At 42.9% G+C, this 24,099-nt stretch overlaps 1 protein-coding gene and 1 long non-coding RNA gene across 3 annotated transcripts in view; one reads left to right on the top strand and one right to left on the bottom strand.

Annotated features, from left to right (window-relative positions):
* On the bottom strand, positions 1–22,374 carry DDX19A (DEAD-box helicase 19A). Of its 2 annotated transcripts, XM_045443501.1 has the most exons (12): positions 22,193–22,374; positions 16,024–16,072; positions 13,391–13,441; positions 12,020–12,155; positions 9,588–9,680; positions 7,900–8,002; positions 7,186–7,300; positions 3,474–3,651; positions 2,877–3,114; positions 2,162–2,324; positions 1,484–1,675; positions 1–1,097 (listed from the first exon to the last, which is right to left on the bottom strand). In XM_045443501.1, exons 1-12 carry the CDS (start codon positions 22,247–22,249, stop codon positions 1,036–1,038), a joined length of 1,437 nt encoding a protein of 478 aa, XP_045299457.1. In that variant the 5' UTR covers positions 22,250–22,374; the 3' UTR covers positions 1–1,035. The 2 variants fall into 2 exon arrangements, with proteins under 2 accessions (XP_045299457.1, XP_045299459.1); XM_045443503.1 differs by lacking the exons at positions 13,391–13,441; positions 16,024–16,072; positions 22,193–22,374 and adding an exon at positions 11,662–11,722 and having other exon boundaries at positions 12,020–12,125.
* The window catches only part of LOC123579439, a 12,223-nt gene continuing 10,450 nt past the window's right edge, over positions 22,327–24,099 (top strand). Inside the window, exon 1 of the long non-coding RNA XR_006702770.1 lies at positions 22,327–22,608. This is a non-coding gene — a long non-coding RNA (uncharacterized LOC123579439). The remainder of the gene's footprint in view (positions 22,609–24,099) is intronic.

Genomic DNA, 24,099 nt, shown 5'->3' on the forward strand with positions numbered 1-24,099 from the left:
TCATGATTAGTAAAGCCTTTCATAATTACTTTAAAATTTCTTAACATAATGATGGGTATAACTCGAATTTCTCTGTCCTTATTCATATAGGTGATGTATGAATTAAAGTAACCAATAGGTCCAGTATTATGGATAAAGAAAGAGCAGAGTTTTAACTTGGTCATAACTTCCTTTCCAAATTCTACTGCTCATCTCCAGGCACGGTGTGACACCCACCGATAAGAATCAACTCACTTGGCCAGGTGCGTGTCAGAAACGCACCTGGTCTCCCCTGGCTGCCATGACTGACTCCCAGTGCCTGAGCAGACACAGCAACCACAGGAAGGGGAAGTCCCAGATTCTCACAGGATTCGTCTACCCTTGCCAGACCAAGTCCTCTGAAGATTCGCTCATTTCCATGTCTCTCTCCAAATCGGAGGTTTACAATGTGCTCACCCAGAGAGAAGCAGGGACATCCTCTGGTACTGAGAACAGGGGTAAAAGGGGTCAGCCAGAACATCTCTGGATTTAGGAGAAGGAAGACGGCCTCAAGGGCGGGAGACATTGGTGGCAGGTCTCCAGTCAGGGACAGAGAAGGGAGAGCGCTCCCAGGTCTCCCCGCTGCTGCTCCCCACACTCCTTCCATGCAGTGGGGCTCCCATGCCTGTGCTGCTGAGCCTCTCCTGCACTTACATCGACCAATTCTTCAGAGACTAGAAATGGGTCCTAACACCCCACAACAAAACAAGCAGGGGATCCTAGGCTCAGCCATTACCAACAGCAACCAGATTATTATAAAGATGGGGAAAACCATAGCTTAAAAGGGCAGAGGTGGGGGGAGGACTAAATTTTCCAAAATGTAAAATTATCCTTCTACCTTCCCCAATCATTTGCACAATTTTTGTAAAGTCCAAACGTAATTTAAAATGAGGTAGGTAGTTTCTCTCTCCTCTGCCTCCTCTTCTTTGTGGCGACTGTCGAGGCCTGTGCCGTGAAAGCACCAGTCTCCCGTGCAGGGGAGCACCAGGGGTGGGCACTGGTGACTGACGGAGCTTCTCAGTTGGCTATTTTCTCAATCTCATCCAAATCATCCGTGTCCAATCTTTCTATTTTCTTATCTGGGGAAAAAAAGAGAATTCACAGAGACATCAACACGGGGCTATCATGAAAGCACACACCTAGGGAAGGGACAGCACAGCAGGGAGGGAGGAGGCAGACAGGTTTCTGCCCCCATGCCAAGCCTCTGGCCACAGCAAACTGTCATGAAACCCCACGGGCTCCTGGTGCCTGAGCACGGGACAGAGCCCTAGGCCCTTCAAGCCTGGCCAAGGGGGCGCTGTTGTTCGAGTTCCTGACCCGAACTCACCAGGTGTGCTCTTCGAGAACTTCCATATTGTAGGAAAGGAGGGGAATGTGACAAGGACAAAGGCCTCTCGAGGAGGCCCCAGGAGAACCTGCCCCTCTAAGGAGAGGGCCCTGGCAGGGGACACTCCCAGGCACTCACTAAAATGCTCCTGGATTCTGTTCAGGATGTTCATGCTGTGCTTGCTGTCGACCATGTTCACTGCCAGGCCCCTCTTGCCAAAGCGGCCCGTGCGCCCGATCCGGTGCAGGTAGGTCTCGTTGTCCGGGTTCCCATCCTTGTCCACGGGAAGGTCAAAGTTGATGACGACAGATACCTGTTCAACATCAATACCTGCACGAAAGAGGGGTGGAGTCAGGACGGGAAACAAAAACCACCACCCACCAGGCGAGGCTGCCACACGCCAGCATCAGGTGGAGGAAGAGTCTGGGGCAGGCCAGCTCTGGGATTCGGGGACCGGGGGCACGCAGCAGAATCCAGAGGGAAAAACAGAACTCTGGCAGGTGCTAACAAAATTATGACATCGCTAGAAGAGCCTCTGCTAGATACAAGAATCTGGAGATGCGGCCGAAACTTCACTAGGGGCCCCCAGGAGAGCAGGCACCATTCACTCTAAACCAGTCACTGCCTGTTTCCTTCCACCACATCAGGACTCCTGGCTGCTGTGAAAGTTCTCATCTGCTGGGGGAATCCAGCCTCTCCCACAAAACAAAGTCAGCACCAACCCCAGCTGGACTCCCCCGAACCATCTGAGCGTCCCGTACGGGAGCCCTGCTCTCGCCATCCGGAGCCTGGCGAACAGGCACATTCTCTGCTCACCGCGGGCACACACGTTGGTGGTCACCAGCACCTTCTCTTTGCCCTCTCGGAAGCGCTCGATCACCGCAGCCCTCTGCTCCACCATCATCTCGCCGCTCAGCAGAGCCACCTGGTGGCCTTCTTTGGAGAGCTCTGCTGCCAGCCAACTAGCCGTTTTGCGGGTCTGGAGTGAAAAGAATGGTTTTAAATGGAGATACCTGTAAAAATAAAAACAAAAACAAACCTGCAAAAAAGTGGCTTGTTTCCATTAAAATACGTGAAAGCCTGCTGAGTTCAGCCACCAGGGTAGGCTTACCAATTTTACAAAGACAATTTTAGCCATGTGAATTTTTTTTGGATGAATTACTTAAATCATCTTAGTGTTCAGCTAGGAAGAGTGTGGTAGGAGCCAAATATCTTCATTCTCAAATAGTCTATATTCTTAATGTTATATAGTCATTTCATTGGATGTTATCTGGAGTTTTTCCCAAGGTATGTCTAAGAGGTGGGACCAAAGAAAAGTTCAATTCTTCACAGTCTTTCCCTCATAACTCATTATAGTCTGAGGAGAATATGCCCTGGGGCAGGTGGAGGTGCTTCATCATTTCCTTTCTGGCCACACAGAGGACACCCAGTCCTCCTCAGCACTGAGGTGGAGCTGGCTGAAGGGAGGGCCAGGCACACCCTCCAGTGGAGCTCCTCCCCCGGCAGGCCTGCTGCTGCCACTGCTACTCACGTGGCAGAAGATCATGGCCTGAGCAATGGTGATGGCCCCGTAGAGGTTACACAAGGCCTGGAACTTCTCATCTCTGTTATTGCACAGGACGTAATACTGCTTGATGGTGTCCAACGTCTCCTCCTCACGCTTCAGTTTGATAATGTTTGGGTCTGGGACCACTTTCTGGGCAAATTTCCATACAGAGTCTTCAAAGGTGGCAGAGAAAAGCAGCATCTGGCAGTTCCTGGGCAGCATCCTGCAAGGGAAGACCCAGGTATGTGGCATGACCCCGAGTCTTTCCCTGGAAGGAACAGAAGACAGCCACCCCAGGCTTGGATGCTCTACACGCCGGGGAAAGAGGCAAAAGGGGGGAGGAGAACAGCAGGGAGGAGGCAAGAGCAGCCATGGGGCAGGGAGAGGGCTGGTGTTAGATTCCCTAAGTCTCCTTCCTCAACCCATGGTCAGCGCTGAGGAGCAAATGGCCTATCAAACAAATGCTTCTGGAAGCACTAGAGTAAAGAACCTGATAGGAGCAAGAAGAAGTGTTTGAAGTAAAAGGAGAAGATGCTGTAGATCAGGAGACTGAGACGTTCCTCTTGGCTCAAGAGTTCCTACCTCTGGATGCGGATGCTCTGGTCTTGGTGGCCCTGAGTAGCTATCATCACGTCAGCCTCATCCAGAACAAACACCTTGATCTTCTTAGGGTCAATGAACTTGAGCTTGGCGCACCAGTCCAGAACAGTCCCAGGGGTGCCAATGACAATGTGTTCACTGATCTTCTGACCTCTTTCCACTGTGGAGACAAGATGTTTTCCGTGGGTATTTCCATGGCAAAACCAGCTTTGGCAATCAAAGCCTTGCCCATCCTTTCAGAGTTTGTAAAACTAGTTAATTCCAGATGTCAAAACACACAGGATTGTTATCCAAAAGTCTTGGGTTCTTCTACTGTAAAGCAGGCACAGTGGCACCTATCTAACTGCATTGTGCTCAGGATTAAATCCCATGCAGTGACCCCTCAGTATCATTTCTCATTCCTACTTCCTCCTATGATTCAGCGTTGTCCCCCTCATTCCCCTCAACATTTCATATCATGCATTCACTCATGATCACAGATTTTCTCTTAAATTGGTAGCTGTGACTACCAGGATCCTGGCCCAATGAGTTTTTGTTTCATGAGACATTCTGACATGTAGACAGTTTTCCTAAGTACAAATTCTCTGACTCAAAAAACACATTACTTTCAAATTATAGCTGGTGGAAGTTGAAACCAGTACAACCATCTATCAAAATTGCTAATGCAGAGCCTGTGACCAGTATTTCCACTATTAGGAATTAATCCTGTATGTGTATTAACGTGTAAAATAACATATATGCAAGGATATACACACATCAAAAAGTAACTAAGTAAGCAAAATATGATACACCCAATGGATGTTGCCAATCCAAGTATAAAACTGCTTAGGCACTGATAGGGAACAATCTCTAAAATACATTATTAAATGTGAAAAAAATTTACAGAGCAGTTTGTATAACACAAGAGGTAAAAAAGAATACATGTAATAAATGTACATGTGTGTGAGTACATATTTATACACACACACTTACATACACACTGTGTGCCTGCAGCCACATCTCTGGTGTGCCACATGAGAAACTAGTTAGTACTGAGTGCCTAAATTTAGGAAGGAGAACTAGGTGGTTGGGGGGGATGAGACAAAGTTTCAACCACATATCCTTTCAGTTTAACACATGCGAATGTGTTAACTATTTTAAAAGCAAAATTTAGGGGTGCCTGGGTGGCTTAGTCAGTTAAGCATCTGACTCTTGATCTCAGCTCAGGTCTTGATCTCGGGGTCGTGAGTTCAAGACCCATACTGGGCTCCGCACTGGGTGTGAAGCCTACTTTAAAAAAAAATAATAAGTAAAAACAAAAACAAAATTTACAACTTGAGAAAGGACTTTCATTAGAGATGCATCAATTGGTAAGCCTGAGTGGCTCAGTCAGTTAAGCGTCCAACTCTTTATTTCGGCTCAGGTCATAATCTCATGATTCATGAGATTGAGCCCATGTACAGTTCTGTACTGACAGTACAGAGCTTGCTTGGGAGTCTCTCTCTCTGCTACTCCCCACCCTCCCAGCACAATCTCTCTCTCTCTCTGTCAAAATAAATAAACTTAAAAAAGAAAATTTATCAATTATCTAATTATACATTGGAAGAATTTTGAATTAACTGAAACACATTGTAGTTCTCAATGTCCATTGCCTGAGAGTCAAAATTGAACCTTTAAAAAATAATACATTAAATATAATTAATATATTAATCTTTCACACACAATGAAGTCCCAGGTTATTTACAAAGCACTCTAAAGAAGATGTACGTTGTCACAATATTGTGGTATGCTTTACTTCAACGTACCCACCAGTTTGAAGCATCAAATAAACACACAAAAATAATCAACCTAATAATTTTTGGATAAAGTAGTTTTGCTGCATGTTGAAGCATGATGGTTTTCTCCAGGAAAAGCTCTCTTGTGATTATGTGGTGAGCTGAACTAGCCATTTCTCTCTGTTAACTGACAAACCAGAAAAAATGAAGTTGGGAATTTGATATACACTTTCTTGAAGATGAACAGAGTCTGTCTCTTCAATGAAAACAATCCGCTGGGGCGCCTGGGTGGCGCAGTCGGTTAAGCGTCCGACTTCAGCCAGGTCACGATCTCGCGGTCCGTGAGTTCGAGCCCCGCGTCAGGCTCTGGGCTGATGGCTCAGAGCCTGGAGCCTGTTTCTGATTCTGTGTCTCCCTCTCTCTCTGCCCCTCCCCCGTTCATGCTCTGTCTCTCTCTGTCCCAAAAATAAATAAACGTTGAAAAAAAAATTAAAAAAAAAAAAAAAAGTTTTTTAAAACGTTTATTCATTTTTGAGAGACAGAGAGAGACAGAGTATGAGTGGGGAAGGGGCAGAGAGAGAGGGAGACACAGAATCTGAAGCAGGCTCCAGGCTCTGAGCTGTCAGCACAGGGGCTTGAACTCACAAACGGCAAGATCATAAGCCGAAGTCGGATGCTCAACTGACTGAGCCACCCAGGTGCCCCTGTTTTTAGTTTTTCTAAGTAATGCCAAACTGCTTCCAGAAAGTAACTGTACCAATGTAAACTCCCCACCAGAAGTGTATGGGCATTCTAGTTTGGTTTTTGTGGTTTCTTAAATTTATTTTGAGAGAGAGAGGGAAAGAGCATTAGTGAGCTCTCAAGTGGAGGAGGGGGAGAGAGAGAGAATCCCAAGCAGGCTCCTCACTGTTAGTGCGAAGCCGAGCACAGGGCTCAATCCCACAAGCCGTGAGATCATGACCTGAGCTGAAATCAATAGCTGGACACTCAACCAACTGAGCCACCCAGGTGTCCCAGGCATGCCAGTTCTTGTTCGTCTGCATCAACACTTGGCATTGTCAGACTTCATTTTTGCCCATCTGTGAAGCACACAGTGGTTTTAGGTTTACGTTTCCCTGATGACAAACGAGGCTTATCATCTCATATTTACTGGCCGTCTGAATTCCCTTCTTTGGTGCAGTGTCTGTTCAACTGGGCCTCTTCTGTCCATTTTCCTATTAGACTGCCTACTTTTTTCTTACTGAATTACAGTTTTATGTACTCTGTTAACTTCCTTTTTAAGTAGGCGTCATGCCCAGCGTGGAGCCTAATGTGGGGCTTGAACTCATGACCCTGAGATCAAGACCCTGAGTGATACCAAGAGTCGGACACTGAACCAAGCGAGCCAACTAGGCGCTCCCTACTCTGATAACTTCCTAACGACCATGTTCTACCTGCCCCTCCTCACCATTTTAGTCCATACTCTCTACACTACATACCATAGAACACATGGGAGAAATAACTGGTGGAAGGATTTCTGGTTTCGATAAGACCAAGTTATCTGGTCTTATCTGCTCCTAGTTTACTCTTACTAAAGCTGGGCTTGTTTTGAAACAAAGGGATATGACCCCAACCTGCCATCCTAGACCTACTAATCCCTTTTTAACAAGCAGCTTCCAGAACTCTGAATGCTGAATTCAAAACCCTGTTATCTTAGTGAAGAACGACAGACTTTAAGAACTCCATGACCCATACAAAGATTTTTTTTTAACAACTCTAAATCTTTTAAGAGTAGAAAGGACTGTTAAATAACAAGTTTAAAACAGATTTGCTGAAAGCAATGCAGTGGGCCCTAAGGTCAATTGAACCAGAAAGTTTAATGTCATCATCACATCTTCAAAATTCAAACACCCAACTACCCTATCCTGCTCACTGCTTAGGTTTCACCCCTTTATACTCACATTTATTGCCTCGAACAGCATAAGCAAGCTTTAGTTCCGGATGAAATTTGCCCATCTGCTCAATCACTTTTCCCGTTTGAAGTGCCAACTCATATGTTGGGGAGAGGCACAAACACTGAACAAGGAAATCATAAAGGTTGAGTTTAAGAGAATCTTTTAGTAAAAGACAACAGGTGCTAATGCAACAAATATGCTTATATTATTATCACTTTTTAAAAAATGTTTTATGAGAGAGACAGAGAGAAAGAGAGAGACAGAGAGGGGCAGAGAGAGAATCCCAAGCCGACTCCATGCTGTCAGCACAGAGCCCAGCTCGGGCCTCGATCTCATGAACTCTGAGATCATGACCCGAACCAAAATCAAGAGTTGATGGTTAACTGACTGAGCCACCCAGTCACCCCTGATCTTACTACCATCTAAAAAGGCAGGGAACCACATCCTCTCCAACCAGGCCCACTTTTCAGCTACAGACCCAAGCCTTCAGCAGGGAGCCCTGGCTGGGTGAATGCCTTCAGAAGCCACTGTTTAAAGCTGCTGTTTCTCAATGAACTCTACCTAGAGGCCTAGTACATGAACCTGCTCTGGCAGATCCACAGTCTGAGGCCCAGGAAACGTTCAGATCTCTTAAGGGGTGCCCTCACTAACCGCCCACCAGATAGCACTGTCTTTCCCAGGGCAGGCAAGCCAGGGCCCTCAGGATCCCCCAACCCTCACCTGGGGGTATCTCTCTGCTGGTTCCACTCGGCTGAGCATGGCCAGGACGAAGGCGGCTGTTTTACCAGTACCTGACTGAGACTGAGCAATCAGGTTCTGTGGGCTGGATCAGGAACAGAAAGGAAAATAATATTGGTTAAACACAATAAAGTACCAGAATGTTCTTTCTCGATGGTAGGAATACAGAATATTCTTCCTTTAATCCAAGTTTTCTGCATTGAGGACAATGATAAATTTTTTATATGATGTTAAAAAACTGCTTAAATATTAAGGGAAAAAATGATTCTTTTAGATGGGTTTACACCAAGAATCCTCACTCTAGACTCCAGCACAGCCAGGGTGCCCTAGTTTTGTACCCCAGGGGCCGCATGGAAATTAACACTGCAGAGTAAAATCTGTGCCAAGGAAAATCCCTGAAGACATTTTCTGCCAAGCTGTAATGTGTCTCCAACACTCGGCTCCCCGTGTGTTTCCTTTTCTTTTTTTTTTTTTTTTAATAATGTTTATTTTTGAGAAAGTGTGAGCAGAAGCAGGGGAGAGTCAGAGAGAGAAGGAGACATAGAATCTGAAGATTCGAAGCACACTCCAGGATGTCAGCACAGAGGCCAGTGCAGGGCTTGAACCCACGAACTGTGGGATCATGACCTGAGCTGTAGTTGTAGGCTTAACCGACTGGGCCACCCAGGCACCCCTCCCCTTTTCCCTTCTTTATGAAAATCCAAGACACCAAGTCAGGCAGATGCTTTAGAGGGAACTTTCACATTTTACTTCCTGTAACTCAGTCATGGAAATAGGTGGAATTTTTTGTCATTAAGCAAGAAAAATAATAGAATTGAATGGGAAATGTTGCTCCATAAAGTAGGATACCAATTATCTTCAGTTTAAAATATGTAAACAACTCTTAGATTCTTAGGAATGTGTAGATATGTAGTAAAAGTATAAAGAAATGTAAGAGAATGATGACCTGTTTCAGGATGACATTACTTGGGTTGGGGAAGGGGATGTGAATGCAGAGGGGTGCATGGGGGCTTCCACTGTCAACTAGATTTCTTGACAAGATAGGGTTACAGATGTTCTTGACACCTTTTTTTGCAAGTTCCAAAAATTTCATACTAAAAAAAATTTTTTTTTTAACATTTATTCACTTTTGAGAGACAGAGCACAAGTGGGGGAGGGGCAGAGAAAGAGGGAGATACAGAATCTGAAACAGGCTCCAGGCTCTGAGCTGTCAGCACAGAGCCCAACACAGGGCTTGAACTCATGAACTGCGAGATCATGACCTGAGCTGAAGTCAGATGCTTAACCAGCTGAGCCACCCAGGTGCCCCCAAAATTTCCTATTTTTAAAAAACCCTGTTTTAAAAAATGCACAGAATAACATTAGCTTTATCTGTTTTTCATTTATTTTAAAGATTTTTATTTATTTTTTAAGTAACCCCTACAAACCCATGTGGGTTTGAACCCACACCACCAACTGAGCTAGCCAGGTGCCCCCATTAGTTTTTACTGCTAAGTGGGAAAGGCAGAAGCTGAACCAAATTCCATCCGACTCTCTCTACTTGCTCAAGCTGTTTCCCTGAGGAAAACATGCTGTCCCAAATGTCCCATCTTGTTCTCAAGAACAGTAAGTTATTGGAATAGGACGTTAAACCAAATTCTGAACAGGTGCACTGGGATCTGCATACTCACGGCTCAGCAAGCATCATGGGTAATGCATTCTCTTGTATCTTGGATGGTCGATTGAAGCCCATGGCATAGACTCCCTGGAGAAGCTGTGGTTTCCTAGGAGGCCAGGGAGAGAAAGGATGGTTTCCTAGTTCAAATTGTTTTAAAGGCCTAAATCTCTTTCCCTGTATCTAGCAAAGAGTAACGCTTCCTATCTCTGTCAGACATATCTTCCTAGGCCTTAAAAAATATTAACTAAAATGAAACCAAACCATCATCCTTCTCTCCTCAGTCTTAATCTACAACTATTACACAATTCATAGAATACAGACAAGTTTTCTTTCTTGGAGAAATTCATGCTTTCAGCAGACCCCCACAAATATGATTGGTCTTGGATGGCAAATGTTCCCTGGATACTGCAAGAGTGGAATTTATTAATTTGTATAAATTGTATAATTTGCATAAAATGAATTATAAAAGGCGTACCTAAAAATAAACACTGCTTAACTGTATCACTAAGATATAGAAGTCCCTTTAGAAAACAAGATTCACGTTTAATTTCTTGGTGCAGATGTTAAAATGAACCACAGTCATTTTGTATTCCATGGTCCTTCCAAAGCCAGCTATACAAACACTCAGGACAATCAAGAGGTAAGAGAATTGATTTAGCCAGTTTCTGGTAAAGAGGAGTGTTCAATCACCTGTACTGAACTTCACGAATGCTCATATGGTTATTATGTTTAGTCAAAATCAAGCATAGGAAAGCACCAGCTTATATAAGTAGCTACACAACAAATACAAATTAAAGTTGCTTTTTCATCGCATTTACAATAACCTCTCTGTTACCTCTACCACCCACAGGGTGTTCGACAAAAATCCCACCACACTATTTGTAAAGAAGAGCCAAACCAAGTCAAGCCTTCTGTTCTCTGAGCCTTCCCTGGAGTTAACAGGCTCTCTAAAAGGCACATTCGTCTGGCATATGTTGGTTCTCAGACACAAAGACATGTGAAAGCATAATCTTTGGTGTCTTCTGTTTAGAAGAAAAGGCTATGAAGCTCAACAGATTGTGATTTGGTTGCTAAGGAAACAAAGTCACAACTGAATGAAGATCCAAATGATCCAAGAGCTTCCAGCGGTTCATTATTTTCCTTTTATTTTGCAGATTAATTCAAAATTTTTAAGTACAAAACAAGTATATTAGGCAACTTAGGTTTTATTTTTTGTTTCTTCTAGCCAACAACTACTAAATCAGAGAGAGCTTGATTTTTCAGAAAGGACAATTCCTCACTGGTCAGACTGAGAGCACAAGTCCTTTAAATGAAAGGGGGTTTAAAAACCATCTATACTTGGGGAAGCAAAACTGTCACTTCAGGAAACAAAAGAGCACATCTAGCCGTCCTGATATAGTTTATGAATAGAAGCAGAGATGGCAGAATTGCTGAATGAAGCCCCCAATGGGAGAAATACAGAAAGAAAAGAATAATTTCCTGAAAACATTAAAAAACAACAACGCTTGTTCTTAACTGTTACTTCATTAATGCCTTGATTTGGTTTAAGTTAGCTCTTATATTTTAAGTGTCTCTTATTCTAAAGCAGTGGTAACAGTTGGCAGGAATGTGGCCCCTATTGGCCCACGGTGGACATATTAAAGATTTTGCTGATAAAGGTAATTCCACCACTTTCTTATTCACCAGCTGCTTTCTGTCTATGATTCAGGTCCTGGCAGGCAGCAAGAACGGTGGTTATGTCTTGTGTTACTCATAACACCCAGCACAGTACCAGGTACATAAACCAATGATTCATAAACATTTCTTTACTAATATATTGAAGTAAACAAAAAAATTGGTATGACCTTCCATAATTCTGCTTTTAAAATAAAGCGATATTGGAAGTCATTCTTAGCACAATGACATGAATATGCTCCCTTACAGCTTAATTCTGGGTTCTGGATTGGTTTTGTTTTGCATTCTGGAATACTGAAGACTGCTTTCCACTGTAGGTACTGGAAATCCTGCAAAGGCTCTTTTGATCAATTATATAAAAGCAGATAAACTGTTCTTAACCGTAAACCCTATAGTCTAACAAAAGGGCTTACCTAATAAGAAATGTTCCTGACATCCAGAAATCACCTGTCAGCCAATATTTTATTGAAAGTTCTAAGAGCATAAAAGAAAAAAGACTTTCAGCTATGATGAATAAATCTGTGGCATTTAAAAATCCCTCCCAAGAGGAGGAGAACTGGGTAGCCAAGAGACAAGGGTGGGAGGGAAACCGTCACTGTAAACTGTTTCATACTTTCTGACTTTTGAGTCATGTGAATTATCAAAGAAGCAAATACATTAAGATTCTTAAAAATAAAAGTAAAAAGTAAAATTCCCCAAAGATCTTGGAAATGCTAAGTTTTACAAAGGAGGGCCTGACAAGGAGCAGCTGTTCAAAGAACAAATACTCACAGCCGAAGCTCCTCAAAGGACTTCACAGAGTAGAGCGGGGAACTTGGGTCCCGCTGCAGGACTTCCACTTGGTTCGTGTTATCGACAAGGTTGCTTCTGATCAGCTTGTTGAGTAAAGACTGGGCAGCTCTGTCCTCTGTCCGGAAGAAACCAGCAGATTGTCTTCATGCTCGTTTGGCAAACTCACCCTCGTGAAATCTCTCTCCCCATCTCTGCACCAGCACCCAGGCGGCCAGGCTTGGCTGGAGAACAACAGTCACTCCCACCGGTCTCCCTTTAGAACGGTGACTGGGAAACCCAAAAGGGCTAAGCTGCCCTATTCGTCTTCATGCTTCTATTCTCCACTCATTCACTCTTCTCAGACCTCCACTTCTACCTCCTCCTCTCTTCTCAAACTTCTAATCCCTCACATCCTCACTCACCTGATGACCTCTCGTCTTCCTTCACAGAAAAGTACCAGTGATCAGAAACACTTCCCCATTCTGTCGTGGCATTCCTATACATCTACCTGCATGTGCGCCCATGTTCTCTACATTCCCTTTGGTAACCTGGGATGAACAGCCTGTGCTCCTAAGGCTAACCCCTCCACTGGTACGACAGGTCCCAGCCCCTCTTGCCCACAAGGATATTTCTCCTGACGCTGACTCTGTTTTGCGTGATCAGTTTCCTGCTCCACTGGAACATTCCCACCAGCATGTGAACACGTTGTAACATTTTTTTTTTTTAAATGTTTATTCATTTTTGAGAGCAAGAGTGAGAAAGGGACTGGGGGAGGGGCAAAGAGAGAGGGAGACACAGAATCCGAAGCAGGCTCTAGGCTGTTAGCACAGAGCCCGGCGCTGGGCTCTAACTTACAAATCACAAGATCATGATCTGAGCAGAAGTTGGACCCTTAACCAACTGAGCCACCCAGGTGGCCCCAATATTTATATCTTCTTAATCAACTTATTACTTATATTTAACTACCTACTTCTGAAATACTTCCTTCTTCTGGTTTCTGGATACCACCCTCTTGAGGGCACCTGGGTGGCTCAGCCGGTTAAGGGTCCGATTCCTGGCTTCAGCTCAAGTCATGATCTCATGGTCCACGAGATTGAGCTCCGCATCAGGCTCTGCGCTGACAGTGCAGAGCCTGCTTGGGATTCTCTCTCTCTCTCTGCCCCTCCCTCACTTGCTCTCTCTCTCTCAAAATAAATTAAAAAAAAAAAAAGGATACCACTCTCTTTCATTCTCCTTCTACCTCACTGACTGCTTCTTCTCAATCTCCTCTGTAATTCCTCCTCATCTCCTTGATCCAGTGCCTCTGGCTCCAGGAGGGCAAATCTTGGGTCATATTCTATTTCTTGCTACAAAGTTTTAAAGAGAAATTACCTTTCTCTTCTTCATCTGTTTTCTCTGCAGCGGCACTGGTTTTAATAACACCTACAAAAGAAAACAGTTATCATAGTAAGAAAGGCAAATTTCAAACCCACCCAAAAGGTGTGACAACATAAAAACTAAATCTTAGTTAGGTGATCAAAATGTAAATATTTGGCATTTCTTTATGTTTAATGGGTTTTTATTCCTAGAAAGCACACAAGAAAATTTCAACTTTCTAGGAATGTTGGCTGACTTCACAGTGGATCAGAATATGTCACCTCTGATTTGCTTATCCTATTTTAAAATATACTATTATATTAGCAAACACAATCATACATAAGAAAGAAAACAGGTATTAAAAATTAAAAGCAAGAGGGGCGCCTGGGTGGCTCAGTCGGTTGAGCGTCCGACTTCAGCTCAGGTCATGAACCCGCGGTTTGTGAGTTTGAGCCCCGCATCAGGGTCTGTGCTGACAGCTCGGATTCGGTGTCTCCCTCTCTCTCTGCCCCTCCCCTGCTCATGCTCTGTCTCTCTCTGTCTCTCATAAATAAATAAGTGTTAAAAAATTTTTTAAATAAAAAAATAAATAAAAGCAAGAGGTAAAATGTTCACTTTTGGTGGATTACAGGATTGTAAACCTGCAGGATTAAGTATCAACTTAAAAACGATTATAGGGGTGCCTGGGTGGCTCAGTCTGTTAAGCATCCAACTCTTGATTTTGGCTCGGGTCATGATCCCAGGGTTGCGGAACTGAGCCCTGCTCAGCATGGAGCCTGCTTGGGATTCTCATTCTCTCTCATTCTCTCTCACTCTCTCTCTCTCTCTGTCTCTCTCTCTCTCTCTCTCTCTCTCTCCCCCTGCCTCCCTCCCTCTCCCTCTCTCCTCCTCTTCCTCTCTCTCCCTCTATCCCTCTCCCTCACTCGTGTTCTCTCTCTCTCAAAACAAAACACAAAAAAAAACCCTTACAAAATAACATATCTTAGTGAAAAACAAAAAAACTAGGTACAAAATAAATAGAAATCAGTAGTTTTCATAAATACAGACATATAATTGAAAAGTTCCCATTTATAACAGCAACTAAAACGATGAAATACTTCACCAAGAAATAAAATTAATAAAATCAAATAAATACGCAAGATTTAAATGAAGAAAACTTTAAAACACTAATAAAATAATGCAAACAGTATAGCTAAAATGCCAATAGACCAATTAAAGTGGAATTCTAAGATATTCAATTAGCCTAAAAGAAGGCAGCAAAAGAAAGGAAGAGAAACTATGAGACAAACAAATCAGATAGTAAAACTGCTTAAGTAAACCTACCATGTCAACAATTATATTAAATGTAGATGGATAAGAAAAATAAATAAAAGGCATCCAAATTCAAAGGAAGAAAACTGTCAATATTTGCAGAAGACATGATATATATAAAAAACCCAAAGATGCCATCAAAAAACTGTTGGCACTAATAAATGAATTTAGTCAAGTTGCAGAATACAAAATCAATGCACAAAATCTGGTGTGTTTCTATACACTAATAATGAACTATCTGAAAGAGAAATTAAGAAAATAATCCTATTTACAACTGCATTAAAAAGAATTAAATACCTAGGAATAAATTTACCAAGGAGGTAGAAGACATGTATACTGAACATCATAAGACATTATTGAAAGAAACTGAAAACACAAACAGATAGGAAGGTTTTCCTTGCTCATGGATTGGAAGAGTACTGTTAAAATGTCCATTATTACCAAAAACACGAATCAATGCACTCCCTGTGAAAATCCCAACATCATTCTTCACAGAAAGAGAACAATTTTAAAATTTGTACAGAACCACAAAAGACCCCGAACAGCCAAAGCAATCTTGAGAAAGAAAAACAAAGCTGGAGGCATCGTGCTCCCCGACTTCAAACTAGATTACAAAACTGTATAATTAAAACAGTATGGTACTTGCATTAACAACAGACACATAAATCGATGGAACAGAACAGAGAGCTCAGAAACAAACCCACACATATTTGGTCAATTAATTTATGACAAAGGACCCAAGAATATACAACAGAGAAAGGACAGTCTCTTTAATAAATGGTATTGGGAAAACGGGACAGCCACGTGTAAAAGAACAGAACTGGACCGCTATCTTAACCATCCACAAAAATTAACTCAAAATGGATTAAAGACTTGAATGTAAGATCTAAAGCCTTCAGAAGGAAGGCTGACACCTTGGTCTCAGACTTCTGGCCTCAAGAACTAGGAGACAGTAAACTTCGGTTGTTTAAACCACTCAGTTTGTGATACTTGGCATGTCAGCCTACCAAACTAATAAAGACAGAGAGTGAGAACTGGGTAAATGACAGTCCAGAACAGAAAGGAAGCCTTTCACCTGTTTAATACTTTGAGTTTTGAACCCAGATTAACTTTTCAAAAATTAAATACAAAGTTTAAAGAAACACATCAAGCGAACAGTGGCAGGAGTTAGAGACTAGATAAACTCTGGAAAACTAATGTATCCTCTTCAGTAACGAAACTGAATTTACTGGCTCTCAAATACCGTACCGTCATTCACCAAATACTATATGAAAACTCCTTTTCACACTGCAGCTACTACTGCAAAGCAGAAGAGCTAATAGTTACAAGTGACTCACCATTGGTATCTGGTTTGACTTTTTCTTCCTTGATTTGCAAATTACTCATCTGAATGGGAATAAAAGGAAACAGAGTTAAGCAGAGGACCCAAAGGAAGTCCCTTAGCCAAGAGAAGTTCCCTAGTGAAAGTCCAGCAGAACTAGTTCAGCACCTTTACTCAGGGAGTTATCCTGCTCAAGCAGGAGTCCTAAAAGCTTGGGTGAAGACATCATTTCGGGCAACTTCAAGAACCTTAAAAAGGAGAGTGGGGTGGACTAAACATAGCAGTTGGGGGGAAAAGTTTGACAACAGTCTCAAACCTCTAATTTTCTTCCAACTTATGCTCTTTCTAGAACATCTAACCTTCATTAAATGCCTTTGATAGCCTATCAATGGCGAACACACAGTTCCCTTGCAGATACAATGAAGAACAACACTATCCAGGGGCGCCTGGGTGGCTCAGTTGGTTAAGTGTCTGCCTCTCAATTTGGATTTCGGCTGAGATCATAATCCCACAGGTGAGTTCAAGCCCCACATTGGGGTCCGCGCTGACAGTGTGGGGCCTGCTTGGGATTCTATCTTTCCCTCTCTCTGTGTCCTCCCCTGAGCTCTGTCCTCTCTCTTTCAAAAATACGTAAACTTAAAAAAAAAAAAAGTATCATCTAAGTATTTCAACTTTGTTGTTAGTCACGAAACCCACACTGTATTCATGCAACACTAAGCAAATAAATTACAGCCTTCTTTCTTGTCTAACCAACCACCTCCACTATAAGTTGGGTAAAAAAAGTTATTTATTATGATCAAAGAACAAATTCATGTTCCTGATTTAAAATATTTCAGGAGGCGCCTGGGTGGCTCAGTCGGTTAAGCGTCGGACTTAGGCTCAGGTCATGATCTCACGGTTTGTGAGTTAAAACACCACGTTGTCGGGCTCTGTGCTGACAGCTCAGAGCCTGGAGCCTGCTTCAGACTCTGCGCCTCCCTCTCTCTCTGCCTCTGTCCTGCTCAGACTCTGTCTCTGTCTCTCAAAAAGTGAATAAACGTTAAAAAAAATTTTTTTTTAATTTATCAGAAACTTGAACACAGGTTTTTTATTGATTTTGGCCACTAGTCCTGGTCAATGCAAACTTGCTTATAAGTTGCAGATTAAAGTGCAAGCAGAACAGTAATTTATACATTCATAATGAAGTCTCCAATCTCATGGGAATTATTTTCCCATGTTCAAAGTGTTGGTAAGAGTAAGGGTGTGACACAGAAGTGGTATTATAAAGGTGTGTTGTCAGGTTCTAAGGAGTACCCCAAATCAAGCCCTAGACCCCGAGCCCTGTCCCCAACAAGATTCCTGAACTGATGCAACCATTCCTTATCCTTATAATGACCACCAGTGTTTCCTGAGGGCATTGAGAACCATTTCTTCCACCATTCTCCCTCCCCTCAACTGACCCTGCTCATGGTCTTTGGAAGTCCACCCTCACACTGTAGGGATATTTATCTGATCTCTTTAGAAACCAGGTCATCCAGAGAAAAATCAGACCAACATACTATTGGAGGTGGACACCCTTTCCCTGAAGGCTAAGAGGAATGTTGGTACCTAACAGAAGGTATTTCATACTAGAACTTATCCACTGATTAACCTCATTTTTAGGCTAAATTCACAGGGATTCACAGAAGAAGACTACTCTTGGGATGGGCTGAAAAACACAAATAAAACAGCCCAGAGTCCCCAGTCCAACCAAGTTGATTAGAGTGGTCTCAAAGCCTGACTGATGAGAAAGAAAACAATAACCAAATCTAATGTACTATAATTTGACAAAGAGATGTGGTAACAAAAGATGCTTAGGGGATAGTCAGATCTATGAATTTGTCAGGATTTATTCAGCTGCATTCAAGGGTAAAACTAGCTGCAGACTAGTATTCCTGCCTTGAGAGGTAACTCTATCATGGGAAAGAGGCAGGCCAATTGACTCCCATTCTCCTTCATTCTGAATTCATCTTCACCAAGGAACCTTCCAATTATTAATCATGCATCCAACAGAAGGCAGCGTCCCTGACCCTGGACACAGGCTTTCAGTTATGATAGAAGCATCCCTTCCCTATCCAAATTAACAGTAGTTCCTGGGGGCACCTGGGTGGCTCAGTTGATTAAGCATCTGACTTCAGCTCAGGTCATGATCTCGCAGTTCATGGGTTCAGGCCCTGCGTGGGATTCTGACAGCTCGGAGCCTGGAGCCTGCTTCAGATTCTGTGTCTCCCTCTCTCTCTGCCCTTCCCCCACTGGCACTCTGGCTCTCAAAAATAGATTAAAAAGTGTTAAAAAAAGGGGCGCCTGGGTGGCGCAGTCGGTTGAGCGTCCGACTTCAGCCAGGTCACGATCTCGCGGTCCGTGAGTTCGAGCCCCGCGTCAGGCTCTGGGCTGATGGCTTGGAGCCTGTTTCCGATTCTATGTCTCCCTCTCTCTCTGCCCCTCCCCCATTCATGCTCTGTCTCTCTCTGTCCCCCAAAAAAATAAATAAACGTTGAAAAAAAAAATTAAAAAAAAAAAAAAGTGTTAAAAAAAAAAAAAAAGAAAGAAAAAAAAAAGAGTAGCTCCTTAAGGGTGGCCAACGTTCCATCAATCCCAGAGTCCCTGATCTGTGGAGGGGTGAACTCTCTGGCACTCAAAGACACTTCAGAAAGGCTTCAAGATCTACCTCTATGACAATTCTCTTTTTTTTTTAATTTTTTTTTTAATGTTTTTATTCATTTTTGAGAGAGAGGGAGTGAGCAGGAGAGGGGCAGAGGGGGAGACACAGAATCTGAGGCAGGCTCCAGGCTCCGAGCTGCCAGCACAGAGCCCGATGTGGGGCTTGAACTCAGGAACCGTGAGATCATGACCTGAGCTGAAGTCAGATGCTTAACGGACTGAGCCACCCAGGCGCCCCGCCTCTATGACAATTCTAATCGCAAAAGGGTCAAATTATGTCTCCAAAAGATGCTTAGGGTTGCCTTTGGTTTTTTGGTTTTGGCTGATCCGGGGAAGAGAAAGAAAGATATTAAACTGGTCATACAACCAAAAGAGGCAGCAAAGGAAGCCATTTGTGTTGGAAGAGATGACAGTAACAAATGAACTGACATCAGGTCCTTTCTTCTAATTCAAACTCTCAGAATCTTTTATTAGGGCTCCTAAAATTGCATCCAAACTAAACTCCCTGACATACCTCTCTTTCCCCTCCAAACCCATTTTTGTATGCAAGGAAGACTCTGAAGACACACCTTTGCTCACATAAGCGTAAACCAAACAAAAATCCTGTGTGTAAATATAAGGTCTTTGTCTTTGTGTTTTCTCTGTCCTCGTCTCTGTCATTTCCATTTACTACCTGTACACTTGAGAGCACAGCCATATGATAACTTAATACTATGAATTAGTTATTAAACTAAGATACACAAGACTACATGGAAATTTTAAAAAAAGGGGTGGGGTGGGGGAGGAGGGTTTTCCCCAGCTATCAGGAAGCAATATTTTCACACATTTATTTACATCAGCCTTCTGAGAAGTAGAGTGGTTAAAACCAGATGCCAAGTATGTTTAGGTCTATATGTACAATATTCATAATATCACAGCTAGATTAGAGTCACAGGTTTAAAAAAAATTTGAAGGGTGCCTGGGTGGCTCAGGTGGTTAAACGTCCGACTCTCAATTTTGGCTCAGGTCTGTGCCAAGTGTGGAGCCTGCTTGGGATTCTCTCTCCCTCTCTCTCTGCGACCCCCTCCCCACACAATGCTCACACTCTCTCTCAAAATAATAAACATTAAAAAAAAAAAAAAGATTTGAAAACAATTCTCAGTAACTATCTTTTAGAAAAGATCTTGTGTGAAGCAGTGGATTTTAAATGTTACGGTGCCAGAACCTCATCCTTTGTAATACTCTGATTTCTTTGTGGATAATAGCCAGTTTTATTTATTGTTAACACTTTATTTTTTAATGTTTATTTATTTTGAGAGGGAGAGGGAGAGTGCGAGGAGGGAGGGGCAGAGAGAAAGAGGGAGAGAGAGAATCCCAAGCAGGCTCCACACTGTCAGCACAGAGCGTGACATGGGACTCAGTCTCATGAACCATGAGACTACGACCTGAGCCAAAATCAAAAGTCCAACACACAACCCACAGAGCCACCCAGGTGCCCCTATAATGAGTTTCATTGCTTGCCCTATTCTTCTTCTGAAGTCCAATGCCACAATTCCAAATGTGAGATACATGCTTTGCAGAAAACAGTTAACACAGTTAACAGTTTCCTATCCTTAGAAAAACCAGCTCGCAAGGTTGGCCCCTGGGAACTTGGACTTCAGAAGGGTTCCCACCATTCCCAGAACTGCTGAGGGGTTTGCTATACCTAAACTGTAAAAACATGTGATTTACGTTAAACATCTGCTTTCCTTCTGTAAGTCTGGAATTTTGGTACATGCTAAGCAGAGGGTGACTTTGTGACAACTCTCCAATAAGAACTCTAAGAACTGAGTCTCTAATGAGCTTCCCTGACAATACTTCACATGTGTTGTTACAATTAGCTGGTATAGGACTTTAATTAAGCTGTGTGTAAATCCACCAGGAGAGGTGTAATAAATCAGAGCTGAGAGTACAGTTATGTGCTGGGTCCTATAAGTTCTCCCAGGAAATCATTGAATCTAGACAATTCCTGGGGACTCACAACACAGGTACTTACCAAGATGTCCTCCTTGTCTAAAATTCAGAAACCTCCAAATCAAATCTGCCCATCTTCCCTCTTCTCTAGTCCTGTTATTAGCATTTTACTAATACCACCTCTGGGATGCCGCCTACAAACAACAACCTTTGCCTTTTTCCTAAATCCCGCACATTATATCGCCACAATTATCTCTTAAATCCATCTCTTCATCGTCACTTCCACCACCCAACAACATATGCCCTTCTCTGGACTATTACAGTAACTTCCACACTGACTGCCTTTCCTGTAGACATCACTAACATTCTATGTGTTCAATAAATCTTGCCAGCTCTCAGATCTAATCTTGTCAGTATCCTGAAAAATCCCCAAACCGAATAAGAAAAGTCTCTCCTCTTGAAGTTCTCAGTTGAGGTTGCAAAGTACACTCTATATTTTCTGTACAGCTTCTATTACAACCCATACACTTAAGCTGCAGCAAAAATGAGTTCTGATTCTTGCTCTCTAGACAAGTTCAGCACTTTTGTGCATTTTCTCCTGAAATGTTATTCACCTCTATCTTACATGACTCATTCTCTATTATCCATTTGAAACTTCTCCACAAGCAATTTCTTATTCCCTATTCATAAACGTCCTCTCTCTTTTCAGACATCACTTACCGCATTATTCTTACCATTTTCACAGCATTTCCCACATTCTCACCTTCCCAACTAGACTGTAAAGATTCATCCTGTATTCCACTGGATTTAGACCACAATATTTGCTGACAAACTCACAATCTTCCCAAGGCAATCAAGGATGACTGCAGAAGAAATGTTAACTTAAGCATTAAAAAGTTACACAAGACTTCCAGACGACCAGACAAAACTATTAAAATCAATAGTGAATTATCACTAAACAAACCTACGGTTACATATAAGAACAGAAAGCCAGTTTACACTAATTACCTTACAATTGAATAGATCTTCATTTATAAAAGAACCAGGATGTGAAACTAAATATCCCTTTTAAACATCAACGAAACAATTTGTACTCCCTCCCGCCAACATTTGCAGTAGACCGAAACACGAAATCTAAATGTGAATCTGTTATCCTGCAAAAAGCTACCAAATGCCAGCCACGTTAAGAAAAATCCAAAAACAAACAAACAAACAAACAAAAAAGGGTTTAGCACCGATTCATCCGGAAAACAGATCAAAGAGAGAATCAGCATCTAAATTTTCCTGTCTCTACAATCCCCAATGAGGAAGTGCAATACAAGGAAAGAAAACATACAGAGCGGGAACAAATTTGCTACAGGACAAAAAAGTCTTTAACTGGCCCAGATGAATAGAACAAGCTTGACACTGGTCTCTATCGCCCTAGGCGCAAATCAGGGCCACGGGATTCACCGCCGCAAAGTCTAGGGAGGTGTGGGCCACAACCCTTCCCAACCCGGGCAGCTCCCGGGGCTCGAATCAGGGTCGGCTCGGGCCCCTGCTACGTTCGCCCCGCGAGAGCTGAAGCCACTGACCGACTTGACAGCCGCTTCCTGCTCGTCCACTGCCAGGGCCCACGAGTCGGTGGCCATGATGCGGGGAGCAGGGAGGCTGACTTCCGAAAAAATTCACCGCACCGCGCGCCAACACCTGCCCGGAGTCCACTATCTCCGCAAGAACCGCCCCCACGCGGACCGGAAGCGGCGGTGCCAAAAGTGACGTCAGTTCCCGCCCGGCGCAAGATGTCACTATTCTGCGCCGCGCCGGTCGTGCGCCGACGTGCGTCTCCCTCGGACTTTCCAGGAGCAGCCTCGTGCTTTCTTGAAATCCCTATTCTCTGCGAAGTCAAACTCTTAGTCCTCATTTTGTTGCCTTACTTCACACTGAAGTAACCCAAGTTTTATTTTAAGCCCGTCACATGTCTCAGTGAATTCTAAAGCTTTACACAAAGGTAAGTCCCGTGAAGGTGCTGTAGATGCCAGTTTCTGCATGTTAACAATGCGATAACGTGTAAGAAAACAAAACGACAGCAGTTGCCCTTGGACCCCCATAATTCAACCACTCCGAAAAATAAACACAACAGTGTTTTCTTTTTCTTCTGGTTCCTTCCAGTCTTTGTATGCATCAAAGTACGGGTATTTTACATAGTCCTAAACAAAGCACCTACGATTTTAAATTAGACCTTTTTATTATATAGTTAAGTATTTTTTCATGTTGTAATTATTAACTTAATAGCATTATAATATTCCATCAGGGGCGCCTGGGTGGCGCAGTCGGTTAGGCGTCCGACTTCAGCCAGGTCACGATCTCGCGGTCCGTGAGTTCGAGCCCCGCGTCGGGCTCTGGGCTGATGGCTCAGAGCCTGGAGCCTGTTTCCGATTCTGTGTCTCCCTCTCTCTCTGCCCCTCCCCCGTTCATGCTCTGTCTCTCTCTGTCCCAAAAATGAATAAACGTTGAAAAAAAAAATTTTTTTTAAATACTCCATCAAACTCCTATCACATAAATTACCTGACTCCCCTACATCTTTCACCGTGAGGATATAGGTTATTTCCAATATTTTATCACTAATTCTCAGTGAGCATCTGCATACCACCAAAAATCATCTTCTTTGCTTCCATTTCGCTGTTTGTCTCCTGGCCGTTCGCAGAATATGAACTCTTCAAACAAGAGCAAAGATTTTATCTCTTAGTCACAATTTGTGAGCCTAGAAAAGTTTACGGCACATAATACCCTCTCAATAAATATTTTTTAATGTGTAGATGAATAGACTAATGGAGATTTTAGTTCAACATGTGTTACGGACACATTTCTAATAGCAAAATTTATGTCAAAATATGTGAATGACTTGAACACTTGCAAGAGAGGAAACTAGTGGTCAGTAAGCATGTGAAAAAGAGCTTGAAATCATTGGTTATTAAGGAAAGGCAAATCATAATCACAATGAAATACCACTGCACACTTCTAGAATCGCTAAAATTAAAGATTAACTTTCTATGTGTTGGTAAAAATGTGGAATGTTAAAGAAAAAAAAATTCAACAACATGGTAAAGATGGTAAGGCATAGAGGATAGGTATAGGGACGACTGCAGTGGGATTTTTCAGTGAGGGTGAGATACAGCATGAACAAGAGAAAATTTATAGCCGAGGACGGGGGAGGGAGGGTATGCATGGTCAGTGGATGGAAAATTACTACGAAGAAACATAAAGAGTAAGGGGAATTCTGGTTAAGTAACCTAACAGGATTCTTGCTGACAAAATGCCAGGATGATCAGACATCACGGGGGGGATGGTGCAAAGATGAAGACTCTATCAGACATCGAGGGTGACCAGATGTCACCTGTGGGGGTTTCTTGCTAAAACTGGATTTTACCAAGAACTGCACAGGTAAGTTTAGGAGAAGGTTCAAGAACCCGACTAAAGTCAAGCAAAGAAAGTTAGTCAA

This window comes from Leopardus geoffroyi, chromosome E2 (assembly GCF_018350155.1).
Source record: "Leopardus geoffroyi isolate Oge1 chromosome E2, O.geoffroyi_Oge1_pat1.0, whole genome shotgun sequence".
NCBI classification, from domain to species: Eukaryota; Metazoa; Chordata; class Mammalia; order Carnivora; family Felidae; genus Leopardus; species Leopardus geoffroyi.

Excerpts from the sequence above, each read along its gene's own strand:
- DDX19A (XM_045443501.1), bottom strand. The coding sequence starts at position 22,249 with ATGGCCACCGACTCGTGGGCCCTGGCAGTGGACGAGCAGGAAGCGGCT. Across the intron at positions 16,073-22,192 it reads AGGAAGCGGCTGTCAAGTCG|ATGAGTAATTTGCAAATCAA; the intron begins GTCAGTGGCTTC and ends ATTCCCATTCAG. Across the intron at positions 13,442-16,023 it reads AGTCAAACCAGATACCAATG|GTGTTATTAAAACCAGTGCC; the intron begins GTGAGTCACTTG and ends TTTCTTTTGTAG.